At 45.1% G+C, this 13,315-nt stretch overlaps 1 protein-coding gene across 2 annotated transcripts; it reads right to left on the reverse strand.

Moving 5' to 3' along the window:
• Positions 1–481: 481 nt before the first annotated feature.
• Positions 482–12,648, reverse strand: ANKRD13A (ankyrin repeat domain 13A). Of its 2 annotated transcripts, XM_066562227.1 has the most exons (16): positions 12,326–12,432; positions 10,825–10,878; positions 10,119–10,251; positions 9,872–9,996; positions 9,380–9,425; positions 8,623–8,766; positions 8,037–8,232; positions 7,406–7,472; positions 6,410–6,491; positions 5,669–5,727; positions 4,923–5,059; positions 4,474–4,631; positions 3,928–4,032; positions 3,598–3,749; positions 3,318–3,382; positions 482–2,563 (listed from the first exon to the last, which is right to left on the reverse strand). In XM_066562227.1, exons 2-16 carry the CDS (start codon positions 10,831–10,833, stop codon positions 2,365–2,367), a joined length of 1,677 nt encoding a protein of 558 aa, XP_066418324.1. In that variant the 5' UTR covers positions 10,834–10,878; positions 12,326–12,432; the 3' UTR covers positions 482–2,364. The 2 variants fall into 2 exon arrangements, with proteins under 2 accessions (XP_066418324.1, XP_066418323.1); XM_066562226.1 differs by lacking the exon at positions 10,825–10,878 and having other exon boundaries at positions 12,326–12,648.
• Between the last annotated feature and the right edge of the window lie 667 nt (positions 12,649–13,315).

The following is a 13,315-nucleotide window of genomic DNA, read 5'->3' on the forward strand; positions in this document are numbered from 1 at the left end:
CAGAGAGAGGTTGGACTCTGTTTACACAACAATCTTGGCCTTAATATTAAACCCACTCAGAACCCTCTCTCCTCTCTTACAAGAAGCTGCAGAGAGAAAATAATAGGGTTTCCTGCTTTTCACTGCCTTAACTTCTGTGTTGTACTGATTCTCCAAGACAGGGAGACTCAAAATTTGGCTGAAAACGTCCAAAAGCCAGAACTACCTTGGGAGAATTTCAGATGATAATGTCACTTTAATATACAAAAAGACAGATAATTCATAAAAGAAAAAAAAAAGACTCCAAATACAGTGTGAGAAAAAAATACCCGTGTGTGGTGTAATGTGCAGTACCTTTGGTTTTTCTTCCAGCACACAGAGCATGTCCATCTTACACTGAAAGGGTTAAGTCAGGCTTTAAGAGAAGCAGCACCTGGCTGAGGGAAGCAGGGCCTTCTAGTTTTAGCTGGAATCATACAAATGCCAAAGAAAGCAAAAAAAAAAAACCCCAAAGCTAATCCAATTTATTTTACAGTCACAGACTAAGAAGCAGGAGCGTAACAGAACTTTAACTGAAAATGCTCAATGTTCTTTAGTTTAAATATAAAACCAGAACAAGTCAGCTTGAAAAATGCTATTTTTACCCCTCTTGTAACCTTTGAAAAGCTTAGCAGAAGACAGGCAATGCCAGGCAGGCGGGTTTGTAAAGGCAACAGCACTCTTTATTCCCACTGGAGGAATGCCCACAGCTCCATCTCCTGCCTCCCACCCTGTCAGGAGCTCAACACGAGGCCTCTTCCCTTCTCCCACCTGTGACAGCCACAGGAATCCCCTTTTGCAAAGAAAGAAATCCCAACCCAGCCCACTGCCCCTGTGCAGGACAGTCCCCATTTCCAGCAGCTGTTTTCAGGGATGCAAGTTGTGCCAGGGAACAACAAACCCAGTGTGGAGAGGCCGGTCCTAGTGTACACTGAAGGAATTGTAATCATTTCCTATGCAAAACAATGGATTATTGGTTTAAAATAGGGTTTAAAACTGCCCCACTGGTTATGATCAAGTCCATTTTAGAGTGATTTTACATTGGTTAATTAATAGTTGGTCACCCAGAACTGCCCTGTTCAGCCTGAGGAACAGGAACAACGTTAGGAGCAAGCTCAAGAGCAGCTGTACCAAAGGTTCCTCCAGCCCTGCCAGGCAGAGCAGAGGGATATTGCTCACATTTAACAAGTGTAAGGCTTTCCTGTGGCTGTTCATCGTGTACCTGTGGAGTGCACTTGAGAGTCACAGTGTGAGTACTGTAAACACCGAGAGGAGTGCAGATAAAAGAGCTACAAAGATCCTGTATGGCCAAAAAACCTGAGGAAAGCTGGTTAAAACAGACCTAGGAATCGTTACAAGACCAGTTTGATGAGTGTAGGCCTAGTGGTTTGGTTTAAAAATCAATAAAAATATTCAGGTAAAAAAATAGATGCATTCACATGAAGGACAAGCCGCTGGGGTTTTAAAAAGCAACACACGTTTCCCTTGCAGAATTAAACTTCTCTTCCAATAAGGACACGTGAAAATCTCCCCTGAATTCTTTTCCTGGCTGCATTTAGCACCCACACTCAGCCATGCACACCAAGAGATCCCAAAGAAGCACCTGTATCTATCCCTTAATTTCTTGCTGCCCTCTGAGCAGGGGAAAGAGCTGGTTTGGAATCACTGCAGAAACTGCTGCTGTACTGGACAGATGGTCCCATTTCAGCATCTAAAATATTACTGGCTACTTGTTTTGTCCTTTTTCAGAAAGCACTAGTTTAATCTGGAGCTTGGATGAGCTGTTCAAGTATAAAATTATCCCTCTTAAGCCAAAAATCTCAATAACTAGAGGAGAGATAACCATATCTAAACAAAACTAACAGAAAACATCTGTCAGCATGAAGAACTATTCTGTGTGTATAGGCAGGGAGATGCTCTCCCATGGAACAGCTGGAAAAACAGGCAATGGCATTGAATTATTAAGAAATAATGAAGCAGATGAGTTTTTCTTTGGTAAGTAATGAAGTTTTCCTCCTGAACTCCCCATAAATCAGGCTTTCAAGCTTTACTGCAATCCTACATCCTGATGCAAAGCAAAATTTCCATCTGCTCTTCAATAAATAAGTTTAGATAAAAACATTTCCTTCAAAGCTAAGACTGCATGGTTGGGGAGCCAGATGTGGAGTCCTGTGATCTACAACTCCTCCAAACAAAAATAAATCAGGTTTTTGCAGCTGATGCCAACTTAGAAGGCAGTAAAATGTTTCCTTAAGCAATCCAGGAGTGGTCTTCAGACTGACAGCTCTGACAATCTCCAGTTTTACACAGATTTGGTCATCCCTGCTTCAGGAGGTCACTTAGGAGTTATTTTTCCACAAGAGAGAGCTGTAAGACTTGCTGGAGCTCTGCATCTTCCTTTTCCTGACGCTGCTTCTCCTGCTCCTCCTGCTCCCTCACTGACAATTCCATGGCAAGCTGCAAGTCCTTCTCAAAGCTGGAGGCTTCACTGGAGCTGCTGCTGTGGGAGTTCCCTGATCTTGACAGAAAGCTCTCCTGAAGTGCCCTGATGGAAAAGAACAACTCTGAGAAGTAAAAGAGACAGAGCCTGTCTCATATTCTTTGCAATGATCCTTCCTGGCAACTGTTTTAGGCTCAGAAACCTGAAAATCTCTCCCAGAGGGGAGAAAACAGTTTGAGGATATGAGAGCAGCTGTTCCAACACGTGTAAAATTCCCTATGACAAACAAGGATTCCTTTGAATCATTCACAGATACCAGCAGTTCTATTTTCAATGGGCCCTCTAAAAGTATCCTCACCTGGTTTAAAGGATTTTTCATGATAGAAGAACCCAGAAGATCCAGTTCTTGGTTTCTTTGCACTTAACTGCAGGAAGACTCCACAGACACCAGAGCCCATTTTTAAGTGTCCATTAAATCCATGTTTTTAAGGATTACATAAGAATTTTGAAAAGAAATAAGATCTGCCTTGAAGTGTGCAGCCTCTAATAACCAAAGATGCAATGCAGAGGGAAATTCAGAGTTTTAAGAGCAGAAGAGAAGGACTGGGTTTGTATGTTGGGTAAAGAATCTGCTGTGTGCACAGACCAGCCCCACAGCTGGAAAGAGCTACACAACATAAACCAGGGAGGCCCAGTTTGGAGTTCCTGTTTCTTAGAAAAGTTGGAAGAAGCAAAACAAGAAATCTCGAGTTTTGTGCATTTGCTCATATATATTAAAAAAAAAAAAAAGCCAAATTGCTTCCTGGTACTGCTGGGGGTATTTTTGCAAGGTTTGATGTGAAAAAAAAAAAAAACTTACTTCTGATACTGCATGTTGAAGTCTGAGGAATATGCAACTGCTCCGTTGGAAAGCATCTCCAGCTCCTAGAGATGGGCAAAGAGACAATTCCACAGCAGTTATCAGATCTGCAGAGTAACTCACTGAAAGTCACCCTGAAACCACCTTTATTTCTTCTTTGAAATGCATTATTTTTATCTTCTAAAGTCTAAAGTAGAAAAAGTGATCCTACACTGGTTTCCTTCAGCTCTTGCTGCACAGTCCTTGCCCAGGCTGCCACTGTACAGACCCCAGCACTTACTTTATTTGCACCAGATTCCAACAAGCTCTGCTGGATGGCAAACTGCATGATCTCATTGTCCTCATCCTGCACGAGGATGTTCCTGCCATCATCCTGGATGTGGTAGGATTTGGGGATCTCAAACACCGACTGGTCAACCTCGAAATTAGCACCTACAGAAGGCAAATAAAGCTAAAACCACGCTGTGTCCTGTTTGTAACAAGCTGTAACAGAATATATTCTGATGAATGGTTTTGCAGTTACACCTTGCAGCTCCCCCTGTTCCATTCCCTGCTTCTCCCTCCTCTGTGCATTGCAGGGACAGGGATGTAAAAAGGAGAGATCCCTTACCTGCATCACTCTGTGCACCTCCAGGAGAGGTTCTCTCAGCTGTCCTGCAGCTGTTGACATTTTCAAAGGTAATTCGAGCATTCAGCACGTGAAACAGGGGAATTTCTGTAAGAGAACAAGATTTCTGCCAACATGAGAACAAATGTTTGCTTCCACAACAGCCTCCTATAATGACAAAGCACAGAGGAACTAAACTCACCAATAAGGTGGCTTTAGTTATTTATTATTATTCATTTAATTTTTATTTTTTTAATTATTATTTATTTAGCTCAATCTCTCTCTAAATCTCTTGTTTTAAAATAAGATTTGCCAAATTTAAGGCACTGAAGCTAAGAGGAAAGGGGCTGACAGCAGCTCATGCTCACACTAATGACATTGTCTTTAAAATGATATTTCTGGATTGACTCCAGATGTACAAAACAATGTTTCAGGTAGCAGTGAGAAAATAAAAGGCCAATGTGTTGTTTTTTTTTTTTTAATAATATATTGTGAAACCAAAGGGGGAAAAATGGACAAGATGTTACTATAAAAATTGCTAAATATTACCGATTTTGACAGGAAATCCTGGTGGAAATTCCAGAGTGATGAAATCCCTAAGTCTGGCAAAATGAGCACTGGTTCTGGCCATCAGGTCAATGATTGGAGTGACTTGCTCCATAAGAGACAAGGGGAACTCTTCACTCATCCATAAGGTTGCTTTAAATCTTAAAGACAAAGTAGGATAAAAAACATCCTAAATTCACAGTTTAGGAACAGATGCAAAGCAAAACAGGCAGTTGGGCAGTGACAGGAGGTTACTAACAAGTTACAACACCAGCCCAAATGTTTGCTTTGACTCAGTGGAATTAAAAATAGATTATACTTCAAGATCTCTCATCTAATTAATTGTGAAAACTTGGGGGGAAAAACCACACTGGATATTTGTAAAAATGGTTTTCAGGGATTAGATAACCGAGAAGAGACAAACTAGAAATAGTTAAAATGGTATTTCTCACTTCTGTGTTCTAACAGTGACTTCCTTTGGTCTTCCTATGTCTCTGCCTTTCAAATCAAATTCTGGGTTGAAGTATTCCTCCAGAGTAATAGCAGTGGGATTGTTGGTTGCAGCATATTCTGTAGTCCTGGATGTACTCTAGAAGGAAAGAGAGGGGAAAAAAAGCAACCCAAAAAATAATGAACAGTGGTTACAACAAGAAACTTTTAATTTACCCTTTGTGAAGTAACTCCTTCCCTATTTCAGACACAGTGACACCCAGCCATAAACACCAGCTGTTATTAGACTGAGGTTTTGTTCTGTTTTACTGAGGTTAAAAATCTCCAAATTTTTAGAGACAGAAAAAATCTTAAGACACTTTAAAGATGGAAACCAACTAGAAATACACACATGAGCCCCAGCATTTCCAGGCTCCAAATCCTTTATTAAAGTCAAAACTTGGATGGAGGATTTGAACCCAAAATCCCTGTAAATGTGCAATGCCATCCTGACAGAGAACCAGCAAATCCATTATCCACTGTTCTTTCACAGTTTAGAAGCAAGGGAACTTCTAATGCCAGGTGGAATCATGGAATGGTTTGGGTTGGAAGGGATCTCAAAGTTCACCTATTTCCAACCAAACAAAAACACCCTCAGGGCAAATGAAAATCTCATAATGAAAACTGCTGCCAAGCTAAGGAAACAAGAGGTGACTCCACACACCAGGAATTCCTCCTACAGTGACCTGTGCTGACATCAGACACTCACCTGAGCACCACATTCATGCTCCACTGTCCCCAGGAATGATTCCAGAGGGCTCCTATCAGCTTCAGGTAACAGGAGGGAAAACAAAAACAGCCATTAGCATTAATTAGCAGTAAAACTGGCACTCAGGCCAGGCTTCCCACCCAAAGGGAAGCTGTTCAGATCTCCTGTGAGCTTTACCAGGCAAGCCCAGGACCTACAGCTGATGGTATAAAACAGGTACAACACACAGAATAGAGCACAGATTTTCAGTGGTTTCTATGATTAGCAGACACCTTTATGAGTCCCAGTTCCTCAGTGGCCTCAGGGTAGGAGAATTTCTATATAAAGTTACTGGCTGGTCACCCTTTACTCTAATTCAAATACCAGAAGATATTAGTAGACCAAAACAAAAATTCCAAGCAAACAAAGCCTCTGTGAATCTCGTATCCATGGCCAAAGTGAGGTAAGGGCAGGAATACATTCCTGAGCAGAAAAGTGCAGCCTTTTAAACTGTCAGCAAACTTTCAACAGGCTTGAAGGGTTTTTATTTCCTCTAAATACAGCTGGGATAAAACCAGGTTCATTTGTAGGTTAAGAGTGAAATAATGAGCTGCCTCAGACACAGAACACGTCAAAGAAAATCAGGGCAAAGTCAGCAAGAAGAGAATTTCCTTGTTTGTCTGCCCAGTTCTTCAGACACAAAGGAGGTGTCAGACAGCCAAAGGGTTGTATTTATTCCCAATTTTCCTATGGGGAAGATACCTTTATATCTTCTCTTCTCCTCTTCTGTTAAATGCTCTGTTCTGATCCGCGTGATCACGTTCACGTTGTTCGCCGTGTAGACCTTACAAAAACACAGAGACAAAAACCAAGCAACATCACAAGTTAAAAAAGGAGTTCCCCAGTAAAACATCATGTACACAAAACTAACTGAACCAACCTCAACACCAGACAGGCATTTCCAAGAGATTTTAAGAGGGAATGGAAAAGGAAAGCCAGGGAATACTATTTCTAATCAGAAATTAGTTATAAGACCTCAGAAATTATATTTAGTAACAGTTGGGGAACACTAATGAACCCTCTGTCCAGCTGAACAGCCCTGCAGTCTTATCAGGAAAAACCTTCAGATAAATGTAAAAACTATTCAGCACTTACTCTTCTGGTGAATTAAATTACAAAATGTAATTATTGCACCAATTCCCAAACCTGGAGTAAACACGGAATCAGGGAAATTAAATCTTGTGATTCTGAACCTAAATTCCTACCACAGTAAGGCTGCAAAACCACCTTGAAAAATATTTCACCGAGGTGAAATAGAGGTCAGAACCAGTGTCAGGAGGAACCATTCTAAGCAGCTGTGACCCAGGTGCAGTTCATGAATTCAAGATGCCACTCATGGCTGCTGGTGCCTTGCAGTGCTGTTATTATCAGCAGGTTCCTCAACTTCCACCCACTGAAACAATGGCAGTGTTCAAATGTGAGTTAAGTGCCAGCCTTTGGAAGGGAAGGACTGCAGGCAGCTCTGCTGAATCTTCTGTCCCTCCTCTCCCCTCTTTGATCCCCCTGGGGACATTGCTGCACATGGGCTCCATCCCTCCCACAAGCCTGGAGGTTCCTCACTCCAGCCCCATTCTGCTGGCAACACAATCAATGTCCCAATAGGAATTTTGAGACCTGAAATAGTCAGGGAATACAGAAAAAGCACAATCAGACTTCAATTTGCTGCAAGATCTGTCAGAAGAACAGAAAAGGCTTTACCTTGGCTTCATAACCATTGACACCTTCTGATTTTTCTGTCCTCCATACCCAGAATCCAGATGTGGTTCTGACAAAAAGGGAACACCACAAATGTCTACACAGCTGCATTTTTATACAACCCCCAGCTGGTTTTTCTAAATCTCATTTTAAAGAACATTTGACAGGTTATTAATCCCAGATACCTGGATAAATAGGTGTAGTCATGAAGTAAGACAAATGTGTCTGTTAAAAGACACACTGTGCACATTTATTTAAAGTATTCATGTGAGAGTTGACTTATTTGGTACCAAATCCAAGTTCTTGTCCATCGGTTCCAGCACATGGATTTGTGTGAAATGCAGATTTGAGTGAGCAATTGAGTCAATCCTGGAGGCCTTTTCCAACCTTAATGATTCCATTCCACTAATGTGATAAACTGGAAGTTTTCTGCCACTGATTTCTTTCAATTGGAACCTTTTTGCCAAGCAACGGTGGCAATTTGACCAACCCAAATCTCTTCATCTATCGATTCATGAAGCTTAAATTCATTTCAGACCTAGCCCTAAAAGTTTTAATTACCAAAACTTTTGTGGGTTTGTCATTAAAGCTAACATCAAAATGCTTATTTGCTAAGAGAAGCTCTCTGTCTTACCTTTCAAAAGCAATGTTTTTGGTATCAAGGCACGTGCTGATGATTGGGGATGTGAGGCGCCTCTCCACATCTTTCCTCTTGGGCGTCATCGATCCCAAAGTCAAACGTTTCATGTGCTGGGAGATCTCAAACCTCTCTGTTGTAACAAACTTGTCATCGTGGTTGATCTCAATGAGCTCTGCCCAGCCACCAGTGTCTGGTGGAAGAAAAGGAACATTTCAAGTTAAAAAACTCAGCAAGTGTTCCGGGGTGAAAAGCTGGGGGTGTATCGTGTATCAAACCCGGGTGTTTCTGCATTCAGATGGGATCAAGCTTGGAGATGGAACTAAAGTTATTTTTTATATGTAGGGCAGCAGAAAAGGAGGGAAACAGAAAAATATTGACATTTTACCCCATCACCAAATTTTTACCTCAGATTCACTCAAAGCAAAGAAGTTAAGCCATCATAAAACAGTATCTCTTTAAGACACAAACAAGCATAAAACCTTCATAAAACACAAGAGGCCTTTTAGGTGTAAAATCAGGATTTCTCACTGTGCTCACACAGTGTTTGGGGGTCAGTGGTGCAGACAGGTGAACCCTTTACCTTCTCCCTTGAAGATGACAGTCCTCCTGCCCCTCTCCCAGCTCATGTTCTCAAAGCCCAGCAAGGTGATGTCCACACGCAGCTTGGCCCGGCTCTTCCAGATGCGGCACACGTCGCTCGGGCACACCCTGGAAACCAGGGGCACTGGGAGAAAGGGAGAAATGCAAAGGGAAAATGTGCAACAGGTGCAGCACAGAGGAAATGAAATCCAGCACAGGGATTGCTCACTCCTGGGAATGTCATTCCAGAGGGGGTGAGATGCTGATCCTCTTTAGATTTAAGAACAACCAGCTTAGGGCAAAACTGGCCTAATTTAAAGAGGAATGTGAAAAGGAAGAAGATATTTGTTCAGACTGAAGGGTGTGAAATGGCATAAATCCCATGCCTGGTGGTCTAATAGTTTTATATTTGAAATATTTAATCAGCTGTGAGGCCTAGTGTTCATTCCTTTCAGGGAAAAGCAGGTACTTCCCAAACAACCAGTGCATCCATAGATAACACATGATCAGATGGCCAGGGATAGGTAAAAAACCCCAAGAAAAGTCTTCAGCAACTGCAACAACAGCTAAATTCTCCACTACCAAAAACTAACCAACCAACCACACAGGAAACAAAGAATAATTGTGCAACAAAAGCACAAGAGGTCATTTAGAGATGGAGGAGAGGAGGATTCTGGGGAGCAGATATTTCCCTGCCTGTGCTGTGGGACATTTGAAACTCATTTTTACAGCTTGGAATTGGTAACAAGGATTCTTACCCCAGCTAGTGAATTCCCATTTCATTTCCACATAAAAGTCAGGAGTCTGCAGAAGGAAAATATCTGATGAGTACCTCATGAAATAGTTTGACATTCATTGCAGCATTTCCTGTGAACATTTTAGATAAAGGAAAAAAAAAAAGGAGAGCAGAACTGGAGAAATGATTAGCCAATGCTAAAACTGAAATTGAAAGTAGCAACAACAGGCACTGCCCTGCCCCTGCTGCTTTCTGGGGAGCTGTTCTTCCTTGTTCTACTGGAGGAGCAGTACTGCCTTCAAGATTCAGCCTCCAATGTTGGAGTACATAACCAAGGATTTAAATAAAGTCAAGGAAAAGCCTCCATGTCCCTCAGCACTATGGAATATGCAGGTTGGAACAAAACACAATTGCCCAGCTAATTGCAATAGTTCACTTAACTGAACTGCTTGAATGAGAATTCAAGCAGTGATTTCGGTCTGCAGTGAGAGTTTACACTTCAATAAATCATTACCTCATTAATTTTCTGCAGTAACTCAGGAACTCCTCCGAGGGTCATGGAGGTCTGCTGGTAGTCCCGATGCTGCAGGATCAGCTGGACCATCTCTGGATCCCCTGTGCTGACAGCCTCGTGCAAAACTGAAATAAACCCAACCACAGCCTCGTGTCACTTTGCTTGCTGACCAAAATTCCCCATAAAAACACAGAACATCTGCTACTGAAAGAAAGACACCCCAGGCTGTTCCCCAGGCTGTCCTTACCCGTCCATCCTTGTGCATTCTCCTTGGTCACATCTGCCTTGTGCTGCAGGAGGACCTTGGCAGACTCGATGTAACCCAAGGAAACAGCCAAGTGCAGCAAGGTCCTGCCCCGTGGATCCCGCTGGTCAACGTCCTGCCAGTGTCCAGGAGAGAAGGAACAGAGCTCATCAGAGCCTGCACAAACAGAGAGCTAATCCAGGAGTCAACATTCCCTGCCATTCCCATGGACCTGCTCCCAAACTCTCCTGCACCGCCCCTCTGCAGGGCTGGCTCGCTTCCCCGCGTGAATAAAAGGAGAGGCAGAACGGGGCCCAAGAAACGACACAAAATCTGTAGGACAGGAGTTCCTGTTGATGCTTTTCAGTTCTTTTTCTGTCATTATTTCCCCTCTGGCTCCCCCCAGAAGGCTCAGGAGGAGATGGGGGGAATCTCATCCGTGTGCATCGCCCCACGGACAGCCGAGAGCCTGAGACCCCACAGAGGGCTTGAACTGTACAACAAAATGGGGGAAAAACAGGAAAAAAAGGTAACAGAGCACACAACACAGCTTTTGGACAGCACTTTTGGAAAGGACAGAAGCAGATGGTGTTTCACAAAGCACACACAGCACAATGAGGAGTGAGGGCATTCTCTACAAGTCACTAAAATAAAAAATAAACTACACAGGCACAAATATCCAAAACATGCAAGCACAACATACTCATACCTTACACATTTTTCACTATTAGCTTAGAGATTTGAAACAGAAGAGCATCTATAACTAAAGGAAAAGGGGAAAGTCAATAGCAGAATGAGAAAGGAAGGTTATTATGCATGTTAACAGCGTTATCTGACAGCTTCGAGTCAGACTATCTCACAGAGAGTGGGAAAGCTTCGCTTTAAAGCATCTTCTCTTCACTTCTGGGGTGGAACATTAATTAATTTGCTTTCCCACCTCCTGCAGCTCCAAGACTGCAGCACCAAAGAGCTCCAAGTGTCCCTCCCCACTGTGGTTGCTGCTGTTCCCTGCCCCCCACATGCCCAACCCTGTTTGCCACCCCAGCTGCAGCTGGGAGGTGCCTTTGATCCCTTCCCGCGTCCCTCCGGCAGCAGGAAGCTTGTCCCAAAGAAGCAGGGGGAAATAGATCTTTGGAATACTTAAAAAGAGGAAAAAAAAAAAAAAACAACGTGTTTAAAAGCAGGTAAAGGAAGTAAGAGACACAGTCCATCTTCACACACTGCTGGTTTCCACAGGGAATGGAGGGAGGAAGCAGCATTCCACAGGTGGGAGCTGCTGAGTGATCCCTATTTAACCACAGACTCTCACACGTGTCAGAAATAAACACACAGGAGCAACGTGCCAGTGAGGTTAAAGATTTTGGTTAATGCAGAAGGTGACATGAATTAGATAAGAAGTGACTGCATTCCAAAGATTCTCCCAAACCAGGGCAGGAACATGCTCTGAGCAGGAATTAGTAAGTCAGGTGCACCGTTAGAGCTGCAGGTGACAGTCAGGAGGTGGCACAGCTGGTGTTGGGCTCACGTACTTGTGGTGTCAGGTATAATTAATTAATCAGCTCTGCTTATTAACTGTACCTCACTCTAGCCCTTGTCAGAGCTTTTCCACAGCAGCTCAGCCAGAAGGATTTTTGCTGCTCAAGCTCTGCTGCAGCTTTCAGGCCATTTCCTTACGTCATCATGTCCCAGAGAGGGGACAGCTTTGTGTTTTCTACTCTCCAGCACGGAACAATGATCCTTTTTTTTTTTTTTTTTTTTAAGCAGAGATACTGAAAACATTCCAACCAATATAAAAACTCTGCCCTCAACCTTGGGCAGCAACAAATCTATGAGAACTGATGGTGCTCAGCAAGGTGGGGGCTGGTTTGATGTCCAGCAGCAGCAGCCACTTTTGCTGCACGTTGACTTCCCATTAAGATAAACACTATTTATTGCTTTAATAAATAAATTGACGTCCATCACAGCTGCTCTCCTTGAGCGACTCCCCCAAAGAGCTACTCTGCAGCTGGAATGCTCACAGCAAAGCTTTACAGATGGGAAGCCAACGTTTAATATCTGACATAAAAATATATTCCTCCACCTTCTTACATCAATCCCACACCACAAATAAACGGGTAACGAAACGCAGGGATCCCTCAAGCTCCTGGCAGTACCACCAGGGTGCTTCCCCCTGGCACAGCGAGGGCCAGCAGCCCCCGAACCCCCGTTACCTGCTCCTGCAGCTCTTCGTCCAGCCGCCTGTAGTCGTTATTCCACACCAGGACGTGCAGGGGGAAGGCGCTGCTGGCCCCGCCAGGGGAGCTCATCCCGGCACACACCTGCGGAGGGGCAGCCAGGGCCCCTCACTCTTCCCTCTCTGGGTGCTGCAGACCCCAGGTTACTCAAGCCCTGACCCCTTCAGCTTCTGCTCTCTGTGGCACCCACCTGGCCCAGGTGTGTGTGAGAGAGAGCCACAACCCTCTAGGAACCGTTCACCCCTCTCCAAAGGGAGCCCCATGCAAACCCCACCGCGGAGGTCTCCCCTGCTCCTGGTGCCCCTGGCAGCCCCCCGCTCCCGAGAATGTCCTCCCGGAGCCCCTCAGCGCCGCTCCCGGGGGTCTTCCCTGCTCCTGATGCCCCTGGCAGCCCCCCACTCCCGAGGGTTTCCTCCCGGAGCCCCCTCAGCGCCGCTCCCGGGGGTCTCCCCGCTCTCGCCCCCTCAGCCGTCCCCGTCCCTCTTCCCTGTCCCTCCGGGGACGGCTGGGACGAACCACAGCGCGGCCGGAGCAGGGGGGGGGCTCCTCGCTGTCCCCCGCACTCTACCGCCACCGACAACCGCACGGAAAGCGGAAGCCGCTCCTCCTCCCCCTCTGCGAGCGGACAGATGGAACGTCCCGCCCGCAGCTGTCCCATTGCCTTCCGCGCGGGGGGGGGAGCGCTCCTCTCACCCCGCCTTCGCCCGGCCTTGGTTTCGCTCGCCCGCCCGCCATGGCGGGTGAGGGCAGAGCTTGCTGCACAGCGGCCTCTTCCACCAGCCTTCCGAAGCCCCGTCTCTCCCGTCACCCCGCTGAGAGGGCGCAGCGGGCGGACGGCCGCACCCCCGAGCGGGAGCGCTCAGTGCTGCGCCGCTGAATAAGAGCTCAGTTAAAGTCAGGCCCATGCCAGCAGTAAAGATGGCGGTACGGGCGACATGCGGAGCGGCACAGAGCGGCTCGGTGCGC

This window comes from Molothrus aeneus, chromosome 18 (assembly GCF_037042795.1).
Source record: "Molothrus aeneus isolate 106 chromosome 18, BPBGC_Maene_1.0, whole genome shotgun sequence".
NCBI classification, from domain to species: Eukaryota; Metazoa; Chordata; class Aves; order Passeriformes; family Icteridae; genus Molothrus; species Molothrus aeneus.